The sequence below is a fragment of the Falco punctatus genome, assembly GCF_963210335.1.
Source record: "Falco punctatus genome assembly, chromosome: 15".
Taxonomy (NCBI): Eukaryota; Metazoa; Chordata; class Aves; order Falconiformes; family Falconidae; genus Falco; species Falco punctatus.
Genome location: NC_137595.1, coordinates 16,522,011 through 16,542,805, shown reverse-complemented (window position 1 = coordinate 16,542,805; position 20,795 = coordinate 16,522,011). Strand labels below are relative to the sequence as shown.

The window sequence follows — 20,795 nt, the reverse complement described above, 5'->3', positions numbered from 1 at the left end:
GCCTGTCCAGGAAAGGTTCTACTTGCAGGAACGGTTGCAGCTGGTGTAGGGGCAATGGTTGTGGTGCTGCTGGTTGGCTCTGGTCGCCCTGAGGAGCACAGCGCAGGGGGTGGCGCCTGGGGGCTTTTTTTGAGCTGGTCTGTAACTTAGTGGGTGTGAGGAGTGGGGGAAAACCTTGCGCAGGGAATGCTGCAGGAACAAGTGTGGTGACTTGAGGCAGCATGGCTCCGGCCCTCTGCGGTAGGGGGACCAGTTAAGACACTGCCCCTGAGGGGCAGGGGTAATGGTAGGCAGGGCTGCAGGGGTAAAAGGCTGCTCTAGGCAAGACGGAAAGGCCTGTCCGGGGGAAGGAGCTGTTGTCACAGCGGGTATAAATCCCGACTGATAGAGCCTGGCAGCTTCTACCTTAACTGTAGAGCTAAGCAGCAGTACCGGCTTTTGTTAGGCATGAGTCTAAATCCTGTTCTCCCCCTCATAAGGCAGGAGGAAAATAAATACGATTCCTGTATCAGTTCATTACTGAGCCCAAGTTGCTGTAACTAACTCGTTTCATAGGCTCCTTCTTTGCTGACAGCTCACCCCTCACAGGCACGACAGGGTGCTGAGCTTCCTGCAAGTGGTTTTTGCTCAGGCTCGTGCCTACTCCTCTGTTTCTCTGCTGGTTAGTTGATCCCAGCCACTCTTTCCTCCTCTGCCCCTCACGCCTCCTGGCTGGCAGGGCTGAGCTTGTTACCCCTGCGCTACAACTGGCACAGCTTTCACCCGAGCACAGCAACTACAGGCCAGGATGCCACCATCCTGCCCTGATAGGATATTTTCCCAGAGAAAATAACCACAGGTATACACCTCTTGCCTATTTATACAATAAGCACTAAGGTTACACTTTATTTACAAGTTTTGAAAAATGTACAGTTTCTTACATGGGTTACTTGTGCAAAGTTATACTTCTCAACTAACAGACCAAATGTGCACACAAAAGACACTGGAACAGTGGACAACACAATTGTAGGTTTCATCCCACACTGCTGCTTTAAGGTACTGTATCCAAATGTACAAACTTAGCCTTACAAAAAAGGTGAGTCTGGACTTACAAATGTTTTGTTTGGTTTTTTTTCAGAGTTGAAAAAATACTTTCATAAAACTGAAGGGAAACTAACTCAAGCATGCAGCAGTAGCTCACACAAACCACACAGTAATCTACAGAGAGCAGAAACTGCAGAGACTCAAGTGCCTGCCCCATTCTTTATTCGAACTTTCCACAAGGCAAAGCTGGATCCCAAAGACCTTAGCTTTCTCAGCTAAAAGAGAAGGGGCAGGAGAAGGACACCAAAGGAGAGTAATTCCACCACTGGAACACTTCAGGTTTTACCTCTTCCTTAATGTGGAAGACCTTTCGCTCAATAGTACACAGGTCTACCTGGTTTTGTCCAGTAATGCCTCAGTGACAGGACTATAGAAACATATTGAAGCAGTCTCTGTAGGCGTGTCCTTTAAAATAAAAAAAAATTGGGGGTTGTTTCTCACCCTAAGCAGAGATCAGAGTACCACAACCGTAGTGATTTATGTATATCTGTACATAAATCTTGCATGTGAAGTGCAGAAGTATCTAGCATTCCACAGTCTTAATAAGTATTTGAATTGGAATCAGTTTAAGAGTTGCATTTTTTCCCACAAGTAAGGAGTTGATAAACCAATACAAAAGGGAAATGAGATTATTTCTTCTCTCAATACTTACAAATGCAGTGGAGTCTAAACCAATAGTAGAGGTAAATGACCAGCCTGGACACATCAGCACTTTAGTTAATATCAGTTAAAAAATGTGTATGTATATAAACATCCCTTTTATCAAGCTACACATAAGCATCACTGTGTATAACACAATTACAATTAAAAGCTTAGTGTACACTACAGAAATGCACAATACTGCCCTAAGACTGGAGAGGGACCACAAAAAATGAATTCGGCATCAGTAACTCTTTTGCAAGTAACCCAAGTACAGAACATTGGACTTCAAAGTGGGTGCTTTCTGATGTCCAGGGAGAAGAAGCTTCAGCAAGGGAGGGTGGCAACAGCACAACAGCTATTCTGCTTTCAAAGTAAATGCTAGGAGGAAAAAGATGACTCAGACACTTTGTTTATTTTCCTCGTCAACAGAGTGTTCATTTGCATCATCCTGGGTCAACAGTCACGCCAGCTCTGTTCTACTATTGCAGAAACCCGTTTTTCATATTCCCGCTTATTCTCTTGGTATAGCTGAGCTGCCTGGCTGTTTGCTGGACTGTTAGGATTTGGCTCATCCAATAGAGACTGTGCAAAGAGAAAAAGATTCTTAGGCGCTTTACAGGATGCATAGTTTTCCAACATGCTCTGCAAACTATCGGTACTAATAAAGAGTGCAGAAGTTAAGCTAGATACAGGTAGAGTACGTTGCATTATTCCAGCTGTAAGTTACTGGAAGCTTTCACTATCGGTCTTACTGTTGGCAGTGCAAGTGACCATTTCATTGACAGCCAAGCAGCAAGACCCATGCAGTGCAATCACTGGATGGGCTCCTTTAGTGACCACCTGCTGCCACTGTCTTGTCAATTTACATCTGGAAAGTATTCACACTTTAGCAAATATCAACAGAGCTGCTATCTATACTGGGTATCAGCAAGAAGGAAAAAAAAAAAAAAAAAAAAGTGTTTCCCAAGCTGTTTTTGTCAAAGCGGCCTAATTTCATTCTGTCTTTTCATGCAGTTCTTTTTACCTGTATGGATGTTAAGATGGAGGAGACATCGTAAGTCGGACTCCAACGATTCTGAAGAATATCCAGACATATACTACCATCTGCATAGACTAGAAAAGGTTCAAGAAGAATGGCTTAAAACAGAAGTTGTACAGCTACTCAGTTTTTTCCTAGTATTGCCCAATCCTGACAAACACTACAAAAGTCAACAGTGTCTGACAGCCTTAAATCCAGCAAACAAGCCTGTAGGTAGGAAGAGGTGAAGCTTGTCATGGGCAGCTGCCTGAGGTACTTAAACTTGACCCCTGCTTATTCTTCAACATCGAGCTTCTCTGTGACATTGCAACTACCACAAGGAAATCCAGTAACAAATTTTAGGGCAAAAACATTTAAGGTACCCAAATGAAGAACACAAGCGAAAAGCTCTTTACACATAAGGTTTCCCCAGAAAATACCTACAACATCAGTGTCTAGCCCCCTTTCTCACAGCAGCTTTAGCAGAACCCCCCCCTCAGTGCACTTTATCCACACATGCTTACTTGCTACCTGTGAAAATTTCCAGTATTTCTTCACAAAGTTAGTATTTGTTTGGATGCAAGGAATATATTGCCAACCGTTAATTAGTAAGGAAAGAGATTAATTAAACAATCTTACTATCACTGGCTATAGTTGGAAGCAAGCACTGCGTTTCAAGGTACGTCACTCTTACAGGCATTTTGGGAAAGTGATAAAAGACAGCTGCATTCAGCAGCATCATTACGCTAGGCAGGCAATCAGTACAGACAGGAGTCCAAGGCACTGCTATTTAAGAACAAAATATTCTTCTGTAAGGTTTAACAACAGGCAGTTGAGAGAGAAGAATGTCTCGCCATTTAGGCGTTACAGAACAGTATTGACAGGAGGCTCTTTTTATTGCCCCTTTCATTTCAAGCCTGAGCACCGCTCCCATACTCATCCTTACCAAAACTACACAGAACCACGCTGGAATTTTGCCACCTTATTAGATAGTGGGAACTTTTAAAATAAATACATATTTTTCTACAGCGCTATAGCAAGCTGTAATTAAAAAAAAAAAAAAAAACACACAAAAAAACCCCAAAAGAAAAGCAGCATTGTATAATTCCTTAATTACTTACCATTTGGATGAAACATTTTAGAGACAAATCTAACAGTAGGTGGCTTATTCGGATATTCTTCTGTGAATTCTATTGTAAGTTTGAAAGTTCCTGGAGTTGAAAGAGAGAGAAGGAACCTTTATTCAAAATGAATTTACACAAGGGATGAATAAAGAGCATCCCCTCCACAAGCACAACCCAATACTATTGTGCTCATGCACGCATGTTGGATAAGGAATACAGATTGCTCAGTCCTACAACAATTCACCTGCTCTCTTCACAGTTAATGATTAACCCTGAAGTCCTAGACACCACTGATACAAGAGTATCTCCTGTGACTGACTTTTATTGCCAAAACCACCACCCCAGTCAAAAGGTTTGTGTAAAGAAATAAATCTGCCCTTGAGGTTTTCTTCCACAAAGCCTAATCCCAGTGTACTGTAAAAACACCACAAGTGGGTGTATAACCATCTGCGTAACAGGCCGTGATTTATTAAGTCCTAGAAATCGGAATATGCTATCCTGACAAGGGCCTTCTTACTTATTTCTTGGTTAATTTTTTAATCGACAACTGTAAGGTAATCAGGTTGTATTGTAGGAAAGTAGTATCGAAAGCAGCAATCCAAAGCAAGACTCTTTAAAATAAAAATGAGATCATTCACTTCACCCTAACTAATCTTCCTTTGAGAAAGACTAATTGAGTGGAAACAATGTAGCTAAGTCCCAATCCAATCATTTTAACAGCCTGCACCAAGAGGAGTTACTTTAGCCCTTCTCCTCAGGCTATGACAATCTGAGAATAAGAAGTCTGTCAACTAAGCTGCATAAAAATGGGTCCAAGGGGCTAAGTACTGCTAGTGATTCAGATCAGTAACTAAGGAACTCTACGTATGCCACTTCAAAACATGCGTCTCTTTACCATGCTACCACCCCTAGACCAACCAATCCAAGAGGCACTTTATGTCCTGGGAATGCCCAGAGAGAAATAGCTGAAGCACCTTCATATAAATACATAGCTCTCCTGTAAAAGGAACGCACCTTACAGTAAGTAATAGCTGTAACAAGCTGCCAGGGCAGACATAGCACCTTTTTTAAAAAAGGCATTCTTACATATCAGTGACAGGGCTTTTCTCTCTGCCTAGCACTCAGTGCCCAAATTAAAACTCAGAGGCTCAGACATAAAGCTCAACCTTGCTTCTTAGTTAGGGAGTTTTCTAGCACCAATATAACAAATGTATTGCTTTGGCTGGCTGGCAAACATGTGCCGACAACTGGTAGCCAGAGAACGAATTTTAAAATGCCTCCCCCCCCCAAGATCAGCAAAGATCTGCAGTATTTCCCAGGGACTCCTTCCTTTATAAGGACATAAACTATAACACTGAGTTGCAAGAAATTAAGGTCATTGCTTTGACGTTCCGGTTTGCATATGAAGACAGTACGGATGCTCCAGAGCTTTCTGTACAGCAGTGGGAAGTCTCAACATCCTAAAAATAAATTTTTGCATGTTTGTTATGTTGTTAGGCTGCTAATAAAAAAATAACACGAGAGCCAACAGCATGCTATTTTACTGTACAATAAAAGGAACCACAGTAGTATAGTTAAGATTGTTAAAATTAGCGGAAGTCTGCAGTGGGGCTTTCAAGCCCTACTCCAGCTAATAAAAGAGAGGCACAGAGCCAGATCTGAGATCAGTTAGAAAGCTGGCACTGGGAAGTTAGCAACAACTTCTAGCAGCTGTGAACATCAGCTCAGAACTACCTGTCCTTCCCTACAGTGACAGTCCCAAGCAACACTGGGCCTTTAGAACTGAATGCTTTGGAGATTTCATTTTAAATTTTTAGAGATTCCCAGCTCTCCCTGCCCTAGTTCTGTTTCTCAGTAGCCTCCTTATGAGGTAGGAAAGCAAGCGCTTTCTTCTGTGGAAGAGTGACTAAGCAAAGAGTAGGCTGAAAACTGAGCACAAACCATCAGATTGTACAGTTCAACAAGCATACTTGAGAAAATGAATGCTATTCCAGAACGCTGAAGTGGGAGCAGAGGGGACAGATAAGATGGCCAAAAAGCAGTAACAAGAGGCGGTTTGGTCTTAGAATCCATTTAAAGCTACTGCAGGAAAGGGAAGCTGTCCCACCAGGGGCAGGGCAGCATTACTTTTAACACAGATCTGAGTGAGCGGTCAAACAGCTGCCAGCTGGAGTATCTATTGACTCAGGTTTCCAAGTCAAAAAAGACCCAGAGTGGCAACGGCTCTTGAAAGTGCTCCACAGTACTCAACACCTTGTTGTTGAGCTTTATTAAAGGACAAATCCAGGAATTTGATGAACCAAAGTCCAAAGGTCACTTACACTGGAAGCCCACACAAGCAAAACAGGTATCACAACACACACTGCTGGGTACGAGGCCTTCAGTATCCAGGCTGTTCTGTCACTAATTTTAAAGCTTTCAACTGGTATTCCTTGCCACTTACCCTAGACAGCCAATTTTAAAACATCAAGTTATCAATAATGAGTGAATAAGATATTTGGATCATCACTGATCTTAGGAGAACATTCTCTTCTCTCCTGTATTTACCTTGTTGATCTGTTCCTCCTATCTCCGGGAGTGAGACTCACAAGGCTAAGAGTGAGGTTTCTGCATGACCTGTATGCTGTCCCGAGTAACCCCTGCCCGACCAGCACCCACATTGCTGTCAGACCCTTCCTGCTGCAAGGAACAAGAGCAGCCCCCGCTATTCACTCCACCATCCATAAAGCAGGGGCAATCTCTTCCCCTCCTGCATGAGGATACAGAATCCATATTCCATACGCAAGGAACAAACCACAAAGGCGGCAAGTGCCTTGCTTTCTCTGTTCAAGCCTCCCGCATAGCTGTGCTACTTAACTCTCTCCAAGCCAGGAATCCTGCGCTAACCACACTATCATCATCCAGTTTCAAAGAAACAGGTCTGAAGGACCGGGAGAGCCTGGGTTTCCATCACTGTGACAGCACTACCCCTTTAGATACCCCACACATATAGATTCTCAGAAATACGAAGGGCAGGATAAATATCCCCAGGGTCCTACTGCAGACACCTGCAATCGAATCCTCTTAAACGAGAAGATGGAAGTTATGCTGGTGATCTAAATTAGTAGCTGCTCCTAGGCCAAGTCAGCCTGTGCACAGAGTTGTGAAAACACCCTCTGAAGTCTGGGGGCGGAGGGGAAGGAGGGTTGTTAGCTGCATTATGCTGCACAGCAAGTAAACATGCCTGAACTTAAGTTTTTTCAGTTCGGACAAAGATAAGAAGCCTCAGAAGCTGAGACTGGAGAAGGGCCTTACTAGAATGAGGATAAAGAACAGTAATTCTCATGATGTTGAGACTATTACACCTCTAGTTCAACAACAACAAAAAATAATCACAGGCTACTCTCACAAGGTATCTAAAGTCTTACAGTATCACCAAGAAGTGACAAGAGCCTAAAAATGAAAATACAAAGTAACTTCTGAGAAACAGTGCCCTGCAAAGGCTTCACCAGGATTACAGAACTCCAGCATACCTTTGACTCAGAAGTCTGCACAGTTACAAAACAAACCCAAACTAGCAGCTCAATACAGTTAAATAAGAATTCCCTTTATTTTACCTACATTAAGCTAAACTGCATCTGAACTGTGCTACCATTACCTGAACTGTGCTACTCTACTCACTTAATGGAAGAGCACAGCTGAGGCACCAATACACCCCTATCTCTAGGCACCACTTAGTATTTTGTTATCTAGCACAATGTAAGATATGTCCCAGAGAAAAGGAGATAAGCATATCCTGCAGCAAAAGACCTATCTGTTTTCCTGAGCGCATACTGTGAAAATACACACTTTGCTATGAAAAGAGCAATCCATCACACACCAAGATTGTATTAGATCAACCAAAGCAGTAGGACAGCAGTAGCAGACTGAAGCATGTGTTTAGACTTCAAACTGCTGTGAATGCAACATGTCCTAAGTGTTTGAGATAAAGACTTAATGCTGCCACAGTGGAAAGCACAGAGGAAATCATTATGTCAGGGCTCTCAAAAGTAGTCTCCAGCCTTCTGCAACTAAATCAAAATATATGGAAAAAAGCCCTTATAGCATCTGTTAACTCCACACTGAGCTGGAAGAGCCTGAACATGGAAACAACCTGTATTTTAGCACAGTGCAGAGATGGCTTTCTGCTCCAAACATAGAATCACTCTATTAGTAGCAGTGCACCAAGAACCTAAGCAGCTCTAGCAACCCTCGCAGAAGTTTAAGGAAGCCCTTCTTTAAGGTTTAAAAGATGAAATAACAGAATGTATTAGTCCATCTGCTCTATTATGTGACATCAAGGAATACTGAAGTTCTGAACATTAAAACTTCTGAAGCAGCTACCACAGCAGGTTTCTTAACTAATGAAATACTTTTTAAAAAATAACTGGAGTCTTTGGGGTTTTCTTAGGCCTGAAATATTTAAAGTCTTCAAGATCTTCACAGGAAAAAAAAAAAAGAAAGAAATCTGCCATTTACAGGCATGCCCACAGGTACTACCTCCGAGGATAAACAGAGACAAAGGAGTTGGCCAAGAACAACATAAGAGTTAAGCACAAATTTTTTCTATGCTTTTGTCATGAGTCATTGAGATCTAGGATTAATTACAGCCTGCACCGAAAGTATCTTGAAAAAACACATCACCGATTTCAGTTAGACAGCATTTCGTGTCTAACAAGTTTTCACAAAAGATGATGAAGTATTCATACAGCATCAGTAAAGCTATAAAACACATTAAGGCCAGATGGAAACTACGAAGAGACAGGTATGTCACAAGGACCCATTTAGTCAGCTTCTAAAGTTAGAAAGTCCTTTCAATCTTTAACCCTGAACGATACCAATTAAAGCAGAATGAAGTATATGCCAAAAAATTTTTTTTCTAAAAATCCATTTTGAACTTCCTCAAACATTTAGCCCATTTCCTACTTCAGCTGACTCACGTTGGGACTTACTTGCAAAACACTTCCAGCATAAGAAAAAACAATTCAGAACAAGTGACAGTGGTTCTGTACCAGGTTTTTGACGTTTCTGCCAATGTGAGTGTCCCTAAATACACGATCCAGGGCTCAACAGGAAAACTTGGAAATCCTTAAAATAGTACGTTAAATTAAGACTTGGGGTAGTCAGAATTAGCGATTACAAGCAAGCCCCTACAAGGCGATTCGTATGTTTCTGTAAATCAACATAGCAATCTAGGTCTACACCACGTTCTTGGAGTGGGATAAATAAAAATAAGGGAGATTCACCCCAGTCCAGCACACAGACAGGCGGTGAGGTGCACAGGCACCCCCGCCCCTCCCCCCCCCAGGCCCACACCTGTTGCGAGCCCCCGGCCGCGGCACCCCACAGCCCTGACAGATCACAGCAGGGCCCCCCGCCACAGCCCACCCACGGGCCCACGTCGCACTTACCGTCCTCGAACGGAGTCCCCTCGGGCCTGGAGGAAGGAAGAAGCAGAGCACAGCGTTACCCCGCGGGCAGCCCAGCCCCCACCACCCTGAGGCAGCGCGGCGGCGGCCCCCGCGGCCTGCCGCCCCCAGCCCCCCGCCGCCGCCCGACTCACCCGAAGATGACGGCGTTCCACACCATGATGTTGTTCTCGGAGGGAGCCCCGCTCACCCCGGCCGGGGGATCCTCCTGCAGCCTGCGGGACACGGGGAGGGCTGAGGCGCCGGCCCTGCCGCCCCTCCGGCGCCCCCCCGCGCCGCCAGGGCCGCCCCTGCGCACTTCGCGTAACCCAGGCAGGTAGCTACACGCCCCTGCGCAAACGGCGTAACCCGCGGGCGGGCAGCGTCGGCCGGCGCTACGCAATCGGCGGAGCGCGCCCTACCCCGCCGCCATGTTGTGCTGCCCCCCTCCTCCCCCGGCAGAGCCGGGCCCTTCGTCCTCCTCCCGCCCGCCCTCCCCGTTCCCCTCAGCCGGCGGCCTCGGTACCTCTTGAAGTCCCGCATGAGGCGCCTACGGGCCGGAGTGGACATGGCGGGCTCGGGGTTATAGATCACTCATACACCGTCAGCGGGTGCACGGAGCGCCCAGGGACGGCGGCGGCTGCGAGCTCCGGCTGAGACGGCGGCAGCGCCGACGGACAGGAGCGATCGCGGCCCCTACCACTGAGGCGAGCGCGGGGGGACCCTGGGCTGCACCGACTCCTGCGCCGGCTGCCGGGCGATCCTGGGACGTACCAACGGCGCGGGGAGAGGGGGCGGAGCCGGATGTCGCTGAGTCCCCGTCCCAGCCTCTACCACCGCGGCGCGGGGGCGAGGGGCGGCGCCTCAGGCAGGGGCTGTACCAAGAGCTGCGGCGGCGGGGGTGGGACGTGGCCTGTGACGTCCCGGGGAGGGTGGCGGCGGCGCGGAAATGGCGGCGGCTGGTCGGGCGAGCTGCGGGCGTTCGGTACCGGCAGGGCTCTTCCTGCCCCTTGGCCGGCGCCGTGGCTGAACCCGGCCGGCATTTGGGCCCCGCGCAGCCGCCCGCTGCCTCCCCGCGTCGGGGCCGGGAAGTGAGAAATCCCGTGGGTTGAGATAAAGAGGGTTTAACAGGTAAAGCCAGAGCCGCAGGCAGGCAGAGCAGCCCAAGGCGTTCATCCAGCACCTGCCATGGGCAGGCGGTGCTCAGCCATCCCCAGGACGGCCGGGCTCCAGCACGCCTGACGGTGCCTGGGGAAGGCAAACGCCATCGCTGCAAATGTCCCCACATTCCTCCTCCTCCCCCAGCTTTATACGCTGAGCATGACGCCATACGGTGTGGGACATCTCCTGGGTCAGCTGGGGTCACCTGCCCCGGCTGTGCCCCCTCCCAGCTCCTTGTGCCCCCCAGCCCACTGGCTGGCTCTGTGCCAGCCCTGCTCAGCAATAGCGAAGACCCCCCTGTGTCAGCAGCGCTGCTCCAGTAGGATCCAACCACAGCCCAGTACCAGCCACGGTGAAGGGAATTAACTCTGTCCCAGCCAAAACCAGCACAAACTGTTATGTTGCACTTTTTGCTTCTACAGAGAGCTTTTTTCCAAGGGAAAATAATCTCTACCTTTTTTTAATAGCCTTTGGGAGTAAGGAATTTCTCCCTGCTGTTGACTAGAACAGACTGGATAGGCCCTGTTTTTCTAGTTTATCCTCACGTGTAACTTCATGTAACACAGCCCCACGGGGGGGCGGCCTCAGAAAAAGCCACGGCAGGAAGGCCCACCGCCTTGCACAAGAAGCTGAAAGAAAATAATAAAAATATTGCTTTCACGGCTGCACTGAAAGTCTCCTGTTCTTGACCCTTCCTGCTCTCACCCAGCCCCCGCAGCAGGATCTGGACGAGGTCCGGGTGCCTGCTAGGGAGAGACCCCGCTCGGTGCCCACCCCGGGGGGGGCGGGGCTGCCTCCCGTCCCCCGCGGCCTCCAGGCCGGCTTCAGCCGCCCGTTTGTTGTAAGAAATGACGTCACGCCGCCATTGCGCCATTGTCATTTGCATTTAACACGCCATCATGCTGCGCTAGCCCGGGCTCGGAAGCGGGGCGCCTTCAGCCTTGCGGCACACACCGGGCCCCAAAGCTCTTCCCAGGGCACCCAGCCGGAGCGGGGCCGCGGGGCCGGGCTAGCGGGGGGGAGGCCGGGCCTACCGGGGGGGGCGGGTGTCGGCGCCGCCATGCCGAAGGTTGTGTCCCGCTCCGTCGTCTGTTCCGACACCCGTGACCGCGAGGAGTACGATGATGGGGAGAAGCCGCTTCACGTCTACTACTGCCTGTGCGGGCAGATGGTGCTGGTCCTGGGTGAGCCGCGGGCCGGGGGACACAGGCCGGGGCTGCCGGGGGGGGGACGACAGGCCGCGGGGCCCGAGGAGGTGGGGAGACAGGCCGCGGGGCCCGAGGGCCCGGGGCGGGAGGGCTACAGGCCGCGGGCTCTGGGAGGGGGGGGCTACAGGCCGCGGGCCCGGGCCGGGGGGGGGCTACAGGCCGCGGGCCCGGGCCGGGGGGGGGGGCTACAGGCCGCGGGCCCGGGCCGGAGGGGGCTACAGGCCGCGGGCTCGGGGGATACGGGCCGCGGGGCCCGGGGAAGGGTCAGGCCGGGGGGCCGCGGTGCCGGTGTGGTCCCCGCCGCCAGCCCGGCCCTGCTGCCGCCCCGCAGACTGCCAGCTGGAGAAGCTGCCGATGCGGCCACGGGACCGCGCCCGGGTGATGGACGCTGCCAAGCATGCCCACAAGTTCTGCAACGCCGAGGAGGAGGAGAGCGTCTTCCTGCGCAGGTGGGAGCCGACCTCTGCCCAGCCCTGAGAGCCCCTCCATGGCCCGGGGAGGGGGCTGCCCTGCTCGGGCCTTGCCCCCACACCAGGCTGGGGTCTGTCAGCCAGCCACCAGTGCCCGCTGCTTGTGCACTCCTCTCAGACTCTTCCTCTTTCCCCCAGACCAGAAGGCATAGAGCGGCAGTTCAGGAAGAAGTGTGGCAAGTGAGTGACCCCAGCAGCTCTTTACTGATTTTTAGAACATTTGTGAGGCAACCGTAGGAATGCAGAATCAGGGTTTTCTTACAGCTACGTGTGTTTCTGTTTCCAGGTGTGGACTGCTGCTCTTTTATCAACACCAACAGAAAAACGCACCCGTGACATTCATTGTTGATGGTGCTGTGGTCAAATTTGGCCAGGGCTTTGGGAAAACAAACATATACACTCAGAAACAAGAACCTCCCAAAAAGGTAATTGTCTTTAGAGAAGTGAAAAGACTACCTCTGCTTTTCAGAGAGGTGTGGGGAGTAAAATCACTTAGTGCAGGGGGCAAAGAGGAGAAAAAAGAAAGGAAAGGGCCTCTAAACAATAACTCATTTTGGTGTCTTCTCACTGTCTGCCTTAAGTTTTCCTTTACAGAGGTCACTGCACCTTGAAGTTCTAGCACTAAAGGAAAGCAAAATAAACTTGGAAATCTAGACTGTGCCTGATAGTTAGGCTCGGTTACCAGAATGTTTCTGCTTGTAAGTAGGTCAGATTGGCAGTCTGCACAGTGATTCACAAAATCTGTCTCACCTGTTAAAAGTCACTGAGTTTGCTTCTGCTAATGACAACTCCTAAGCCTAGAAATCACTGGGGATAGTTCTTCTTTGCAAGCCATGGAGTTCAGGTAATCTCAATGGCTTGCATGAGAAGCCTTAAAAGCTCTGGAGGGGGAAGTGATCCCTAGTGGCACAACTGTTGCCAAGGTTTGACAAAATACTCTGTTCCTCACCCAGGTGATGATGACCAAACGGACCAAAGACATGGGCAAGTTCAGTTCTGTCACAGTCTCCACAATTGATGAAGAGGAGGAGGAGATTGAAGCGGTAAGTTTTGTCTGCCCTTAGGGGCAGTGACATCCAAACTGGGTGGCTGTCTCAGACGCTGCTCAGAGCCAGTGATGGTGTTACTTTGGGGTTTGCTGTTGCAAAGTGACATTTTATGTATTTCAGAGGGAGATTGCAGACTCTTATGCACAGAACGCAAAAGTGATTGAGAAACAGTTGGAGCGCAAAGGCATGAGCAAAAGAAGGCTGCAGGAGTTGGTGAGTGTCTTCAGTGTTGAACACGAATCCCTGAGATCTGTTGGCTTCATACACAAAAGCTATATGGCATATTGGACTACAAGTATAGAGAGATCCTGGTACAGTGATAGGTAACTGGTAGCTTTGTGAGGATGAATTTTCCTTTACAGGTTTTATAGAGGTGTTCTTTTAGTCCTCCTGAACTTAAAATCATATGCAATTACCTGTAGGGCTAACTGAAGAGCAGCCAGCAGGGCTTTTGCGGGGAGGCTTTCCATGACCAACACGACAAGGAACAAGGGAAGGGGGAATCAGGCTGTAGCTTTGCCAACCAGAACACCCCCGTAATGCTTTGCTGTCACGCCAGCTTGGCAGCGTTGGGGCAAGCTAAGGTCCTTGTGGAGGACCTGACAGCTCAGCTGCTACTTAAAGGGTCACTTGGAAGAATTAATGGCAAGAACATACAGCTGATCTTACCTGCTGCAACAGGAGAGCAGTAGATGAACACAGGGGGTAACGTGCAGCTTCCACTTGAGGACAGAACATATGAAATTGTCTCCTGTGCAGTTAGTCTTGGGCTTTTTATGATTTTAAAGGTGGTCCTCGCTTTGTATGTCAGGGGAGGAGGGAGTCAGCAAAGGACTTGAGCTGCTTTTGCTCCTGGTGTGAAAAGCTTGCAGTGGTCAGACAAGAAGACCAGACCTCACTGGAGCACTGAAGGGAAATATATCCAGACATTATTTCATTCTGTCTTAATTTTCTTAATCAGGCTGAATTGGAAGCTAAGAAAGCCAAGATGAAAGGAACCCTGATTGATAACCAGTTCAAATGAAACACTGCACATCTGCTGGGTGTTCGGAGACAGGAGAAAGCTACCAGGAGCTATTGCTTATCTGTCAACAAAGCAGAAGTAACAGACAACATTCAAGGGCAACGTGCTGCAACTAGCTTGGAGGATGAGTACCTCTCTGTCATCAGTGGTACTCTGGTACCAATTCTAACTCCAGTGGCACTGGAGATTTTGCTGAAACTGCAGTTCTCTGCAGACCCAGTGTTAGGAGCAAGCTGTTCAGCAAGAATATTTACTTTTGGGAAAGCCTTTGCTGGGTGCCTTCCTGAGTTCAGTACACCTTTAGATACCTGTCTTTTTTATTTTGGTAGTTTTCAAACGTTTAAGATTTCCATAAATGTATTCGAGCAATAGGTAAACTGCACAGCAAAGAAGTCATGAAAAAAGTAAGTTTTGTACCTGTTGCTCATTTTATTATTTTAAATGTGTCCAAAGTGTGCAGCAGCCTGAGAGAGATGCCATTCCACCACAGGCTGGAACGACTGAGATGCAAGGCTTGGGGACAGTGCTGCTGCTCACCCTGGCCAGCAGACAGGCTGTCAGAGGTAGCCAGCACAGGCTTGGCTGCAGCTCTAAGAGCTCCTGTTGAACATTGGAAAGCTGCAGTTGGACAGAATTACATTGTCCCAGCTGATACTGCCTGATACAAGAACACGAAACCCAACTCTGGAAACTACTGAAAACAAAAACTGTCTGCATGTTATACCGCTGATGAGTACAAATATGTAGTTGGAAGCTGCTGCTATGATTGGTGATCATTTGAAGTAGAATACAACTGCATGTCTGAACTAACCTGTTCTGCAAAACGGTGTCAGTATTTGGAGTGGTTAAATGTGAAGGAGAAGGGAAGATTTTTTTGAATGCACTGGCCACCGAGGACTTGGATGAAGACAACATTAAGGATGGGTGTGTAAAGTACCTTGTTTGGGCAATAATATTTTGTCTCTTACATGTTGTAATAGCGCTCTATAGCCTGTGTCTTTGTTGCTCTATTTGGGATTAAGTACCGGGCTACAGATTTGCATTAAAATAATTTTCCTAAGGTGTTCTTACTGTACTAAGTATCATAAAATAATACAAGCGATGAATGAGATGCTTTATCTCCCAGAATCGTTACGGAAGACTACCTATAATCAATAAAGATTTTCCATCTGGCTTTATAACCCTGACTGGGAAACCTCAGGTCTGCTTAGCCTAAGGATGTGTCCTTCCTTTCTTTAGAAAAGTAAGGCGTAAGGAAGGGAGTGAACTCTACCCCAGAGCTGGCAAGCTGGGGTGCATCTGTCAGTGTGACAATTTAATGCCAGGCTGGGTGAGCGTGTGTTCGGGTTAACTCAAGCAGCGCTGATCTTGGACACTGCTGATCATCTGCTAATCTGAAGCCTATTTCCAGAAGCCCGTGTCCAGAGGCTCTTCAGTTAAGCAGTTCTGAGGTGGTGTGTAATACTCGGTAAGGGCAGGAGGAATGAGTGGGTACAACTCAGTTACGCAAAGCCCTTTTCCAAGTGTGGTAGCACAGCCCGGCCAGGCGAGGGCCTCGGGGTTCCTCTGGGAGCGGCCCAAGCCGGGAAGGTTGGTCTCCATAAAAATTAGGAGTTTTTTTTTTTTTCCAAGCGGGAGTCAAAGACTTTAAAATCTGAAAATAGGTTTGGAGCTGTGTGAGGCCTGCTGGGATGCAAACTTCTTAGTCTCCAGGTGCCATAAAGGACAAGGGATGGTCCTGCTTCAAGGGACACCCAGAACAGAAGCTGACTTGGGGATAGTGTGTTTTACGGTTAGGGTTACGGTTGGGAGTGACAAAACGCAGGGCTTCAGCTGATGTAGGGCTGCCAGGCGGTGCTAGGACCATCTTTGTGGTTTGGTGAGGCACAAAGAAAATTTGGTTGAGCGCACAAGTTGTCCAAAGTAGCAGTTACCGACTGACATCAACTAACTTCCCCAGCAGTGCTTACGGCACAAGACTCCTCTTTTCTGGCTTTTAGAAAACCAGCCCGTGTTCAGTCAGTGGTTTTCATTCTTGTCATTAAAGATCTGCCTAGTTCGGCTCAGGACTTGCTTACAGACCCAGTCAGAAGGGACCATGTAGTCTGTCACGCTGGCAGTCCCCTAGATCCTTTTCATACACCCTAGTTACACAGTCAATGGCTGAAACAACTTCAACAGAGATAATCTGATCCAATACGTTACTAAGTATGTACTTCTTAGCCCAACTACATCAAGTTCACAACGATTTGAATCAAGTTGGTTTTTCATTTCTAGATCCAAATGAATTAAAAGATACTAGCAACAGGGAGGGGCACCTAGTTCAAATGCTTGGTCATATGTCCAATTATAACGGATAAAACTAGCCATTCCACAGAGTTTCCCACAGCCTGGTAGCAACTGGGTAATCTGCAGCAGCCTTCAGACCAAATTTCTTTTGAGTCAGATTTTGCATTAGCATAAAAGCCAACATTAGTGTTTAGAAATCTGTAAATATAGGTGGGTGATAGATTTGCTTGTTTAACTGAGCACTGTATTGTACATAAGAACTTGTCTGGATGCAGAGGTATTGCAAAGCAAAAAGTAGCGTGTAAAAATCAAAGTGGAGGAGGGGATCTGTTCAAGAATAATGCCGCACATGGCCAGACTTACCTTGGTGTGTTTCACAGCTTAGTCTGGTCCATTTTCCAAGCACCTTTGCAAGAACCTGGTTTGAATTACTGCGTCAGAATAGCTCCGTGTGTAGCAATGCTGCCTTGCTCCTCATAACCTGTAAAAACACACCCCCCCGTGCAGTTTGTAAACTCTGAAGAGAAGCAGTAATTGCGAATCCAACTTCATTGGTGTTAATCACAGCTGTACCTGGGGAGCAACACGAGGTCCTCCTCGCCTGCCTCCCCACACGCAGCTCTGGGGTGCTGGGCGTCCCTGAGGCTTGCTCAGAAGCTGCTGTACAGCTTTACGGGCACCTGCCTGGGCTCTGCTGAGGTTTAACAGCTCAGAGGGAGCCCAGTAAGGGGCTGTCTGTCTCCCAGGGCAGGGTTGCCGGGCGTTTGCTGTTCTGGCACACGGCACAAGGAAGACGTTCCCACCCAGCACGGAAAGCTGCCTTCCAGGGCGCAGGCGGCAGCGGTTGCCTTGCTTTGCACCCACGGCTGGTGCCTCGTGTGCTGGGATGTGCTGCAGGGAGCCGTGCGGGGCACTGCGCCCACCGCCCCCACCGACACTGCCAGACGCCTGCGGGACACGGCAGCAGCGAGCCCCAGCTGGGATGCTCCCAGCTCCCCAGTTCCACCTGCATCCCCACGGGGTGATGGCACCATAGTGACCGGGTGGCTGGACCATGTGCTTCATGGTTCTTGAAGCCTGAAGGCAAATGCTTCTGGTCAGCTGTTACAGCTCTCCTTGGGCTGTGCACTGTTTCTGCTATGTCACCCACCAGACTGACACACAGACAGCTCGCTCTGACTCCCTAGACGCTTGCAATGAATCCCAATAAACACACACTAACTTTTTTTGGTGTATGACAATGTGATCAGCTTGGGAACAGCACTGACTGGTCAACCTACATCAAACTAGCCTCAGCTTTTGCTGGTGCTATCCTAAAGAGCCCCACAGGTCCCTAGGGCACTGCCACATCCAGGCATTTAAAAATATAAAATAATGGGCTTGTTTAAAAAGCTGCAGGGCTGGACTCCAAGGGACGGGAGAGGAAGCCATGTAGCACTCCACTGGGGAGATCTTATGAACCGAGCTGGCCACAGCATGCTGGGGTTTTGGGTGCCTTTCAAGGCACAAGTGGCCAGCGACAACCATCAAACCCCTAGCGAGACACCACTTCCCAGAACCTCCCTGATGCTGTGGGGTTTGGTGTGGGTCTTGGCAGCTCTTGAGGGCTCGGTGTGCCCAAAACTGCTCCCCCTGTCCTCCCTCAGCAGCTCAGTGTGGCATCAGGGTGTGCAGAAACAGGGCTGTGTCCCTGCGGGGACAGCTCTAGCTCCTGCCCCACAGGCTGCCCCATGTGCTTTGGGTAGCTGATGGGGACACCTCCCACGGCTGGGCAGCAGCAGGATCAGTCCTGCAGGTGGTTTCACTGCACCCATCCCGCTGGGAACAACCGATTCTACCCCGTGTGACCCAAAGTGTCGCCTCTTCCCCTGCTCTCCCACCCCAGCTGCTGCCAGAGCAGTGCAGGCAGCATGTGGGGGATGCTGGGGCCATGCCTGGCCCATAGTGACAAGGACACAGGGGCAGGGGGACTCCTGGCTCCATCCAGAGCCCAGAGACACAGCCTGGGGTGGCCCAACCACCAGGGATGAGCCGGCATCACACTGACCTTTTGTGAGCGAGGTCCTTGAGGTGGGACGGTCTCCACCGCAAAGCCTGGTGAGATCCAGGCACCAGCCCCTGCAGCGAGAGGGGTGGTGTATGTGCTGGAGAAAGCCTTCAGACCAGCCCCTATTTCCCCAGGAGCAGGTTAACTCCACACAACACAACTGGTTCCTGCTGCTCCTCCTCCAGCCGAGGCGTCTCGGCCCTGGGGCGCAGCTTTGCCCCGCTCAGACCCCACACAGCTGCGCCCGGCGCTGGCACGGCTTGGAGCAGGTCAGGCTTTGGTGGCACTTGGAAGGCAGAGATGGGAAGGTGTAAACATGAGGGAGAAAAGCAGCCTCAGAGTGAGCCTGGGGCTGCCCCCTGCCTGCTGACCATACCCTGAGCCTCCGCTCCCTGCCTGCACCAGGTGGCTGGAGATCCCTCCTGCCTCTTCCCAGCCACGGTGCTCCCTGGTGGTCTCCACAGCTCAGCCTGGATGTGGGGCGAGATGAGGGCTGGGGGACACTGCTGTCCCCATCGCTGCCTGGCCCTGCGCCCATCTCCAGCAGAGGAGAGCGCAGGGAAGCTCAGCCATCACACCTCCCTCCCGCCGCCTGGGGTGAGCCCCCGAGCCCCGCTCCCATCCCGGCTGCCATCAGCACCACCCAACCCCCCCCCAGGAAGAAGGCAGCTGCCCCTGCCTTGCCTGGCACCCAAACCTCCAGGCAAAGGGTGGTCCCCCCAGCCTCCAGCCCAGCCAGCAAGGTCCCAGCCCCGCAGAGCTGGTGGGGGACAAGGGCAGCCCCATCCCACAGCCAGCACAGCACCCAGCCATTCCAAACACCCAGCGCCACTCGCCACCTGCCCCAGCCAGTGACAAGTGCTCCGTATGATCCCGTCTGCAGCGATGCTGCGTCAACAGCTCCTAAGCCTGGGATTTACGGCCGCTGGGCAAGGGGCCGAGACGAAAGCGGCATTGCACCCCTCCCCGTGGCGATGAGGCCGATACGCCAGGCTGGGCACAGCTCCTCTGGAGGAAGTCATGACGTACAAGATGTTTGGTACTCCAGGCACGGGAGTTGTTTTTAAGAGGAAAATCCTCCCCTGCCCCAGCTGTCCTTGGACCCACACCACTGGTGCTGGGGGACTGCCCTCAGCTTGCTGCCTTGCCGCTGGCTGGCCCCAGTCCCTTTCCCATGCCTCAGTTTCCCCACAAGAACAAAACCCTTAATCCCTCTGTAACGTGCTCCTGTGGCAGGCAAAAGCAGGAGCTGACCCCCCCAGCCTGCTTCCCCAGATAAAGCCGCTCCCAGAGGGGGGGTAGGTTAAATCCCGTGGGACCCCAGGCTGGAGAGGGCTGCCGGTCTGTGCTCCCCGCAGGGAAAACCCATCGCGGGCTCTGCCCTGCATCTCCATGTGCCAGAGCTAAAAAAAGCTGTGAAACACAGGCTGGGTTTCCTGAGTCCCAAAGGCATTAACTACTGCAGGTAGTAGCTACAACCCGTCTCTCTCGGTGCCAGCCCTGCTCTCCAAGCCCAACGCAAAATGCTGTAGGGTGAAGGACTCCGAAGTCCCCCAGCTCTGCTCCTTCACCGCCTGGCACAACAGCCTGGCCCAGCGCTGCGGTCACCCCCCGCTGTGTAAAGCACGAAATGATGCGCCTACCTCCCTGTGCTACAGCCTGGCCAAGCATCCCCTGAGGAGGAAAGGAGAGGATGCCCCGCGTTCAGCAACCAGCAGCATTTCAGAACAGCCCTTGAAATCCCCGAGAGCTTAGCAGCAGGAGGCAGTAAGAGCCAAGAGCCCTTAATTAATTAGCTTGCATTTGTGCAGCAGGAGAGGGGCTGCCCTGTAACGCTGCCCCCTCACACAGCCCCCCTGCCTGCTCCCCACCACTGGTGGCATTGCTCTGCATCTCACAGGGAAATACTGACCCCACTGTTTCCACAGCAGGCAGCGGGGGTATCTCCCACCGCAGGGGCAGCTGGAAAGCACCAGCACAGGCTCTAGGCTCAACAGCACGGCACGAGACCCCCTCCCGTCACGAACCCACGCACCCGTTCACAGGGAGCCCAGCACGCCACTGCCGTCTGCAGTGGGACGGTGCTGCACGCTCGTGCCCGGCTGCCCTGCTTAGATTTCAGCAATAAAACCAGCTATTGCCCTTTGCAACACCAGGGCTTGTTTGGCTGCCTTGGACGGCACTGAGATTAGTTTCAGTGATTGAGATCAACTGCTTTGAGCAGGCCCGGGCAGCCAGAAAGGACCAAAGGCGT

The 20,795-nt window shown here is 50.4% G+C and overlaps 2 protein-coding genes across 2 annotated transcripts; one reads left to right on the top strand and one right to left on the bottom strand.

The window, feature by feature from the left end:
- Positions 1-849: 849 nt before the first annotated feature.
- On the bottom strand, positions 850-10,096 carry UBE2A (ubiquitin conjugating enzyme E2 A). The gene is made up of 6 exons (XM_080365814.1): positions 9,820-10,096; positions 9,449-9,529; positions 9,297-9,322; positions 3,865-3,954; positions 2,750-2,838; positions 850-2,307 (listed from the first exon to the last, which is right to left on the bottom strand). Exons 1-6 carry the CDS (start codon positions 9,861-9,863, stop codon positions 2,179-2,181), a joined length of 459 nt encoding a protein of 152 aa, XP_080221940.1. The 5' UTR covers positions 9,864-10,096; the 3' UTR covers positions 850-2,178.
- A 1,393-nt stretch (positions 10,097-11,489) lies between these two features.
- Positions 11,490-15,265, top strand: STEEP1 (STING1 ER exit protein 1). Its single transcript, XM_080365807.1, has 7 exons — positions 11,490-11,638; positions 11,994-12,111; positions 12,271-12,312; positions 12,419-12,557; positions 13,086-13,175; positions 13,302-13,394; positions 14,143-15,265. The coding sequence occupies exons 1-7, from the start codon at positions 11,515-11,517 to the stop codon at positions 14,203-14,205; spliced, it is 669 nt and encodes a 222-aa protein (XP_080221933.1). The 5' UTR covers positions 11,490-11,514; the 3' UTR covers positions 14,206-15,265.
- The last annotated feature ends 5,530 nt before the right edge of the window (positions 15,266-20,795 follow it).

What these genes read in the sequence shown, in the direction of transcription:
- STEEP1 (XM_080365807.1), top strand. Translation starts at nt 11,515, where the DNA reads ATGCCGAAGGTTGTGTCCCGCTCCGTCGTCTGTTCCGACACCCGTGAC. An exon ending in GCAGATGGTGCTGGTCCTGG is followed by an intron (nt 11,639 to 11,993) that starts GTGAGCCGCGGG and finishes GCCGCCCCGCAG; the next exon opens with ACTGCCAGCTGGAGAAGCTG. An exon ending in AACAAGAACCTCCCAAAAAG is followed by an intron (nt 12,558 to 13,085) that starts GTAATTGTCTTT and finishes TTCCTCACCCAG; the next exon opens with GTGATGATGACCAAACGGAC.
- UBE2A (XM_080365814.1), bottom strand. Translation starts at nt 9,863, where the DNA reads ATGTCCACTCCGGCCCGTAGGCGCCTCATGCGGGACTTCAAGAG. An exon ending in TAAAATGTTTCATCCAAATG is followed by an intron (nt 2,839 to 3,864) that starts GTAAGTAATTAA and finishes AACCTTTTCTAG; the next exon opens with TCTATGCAGATGGTAGTATA. An exon ending in CCATCTTAACATCCATACAG is followed by an intron (nt 2,308 to 2,749) that starts GTAAAAAGAACT and finishes CTCTTTGCACAG; the next exon opens with TCTCTATTGGATGAGCCAAA.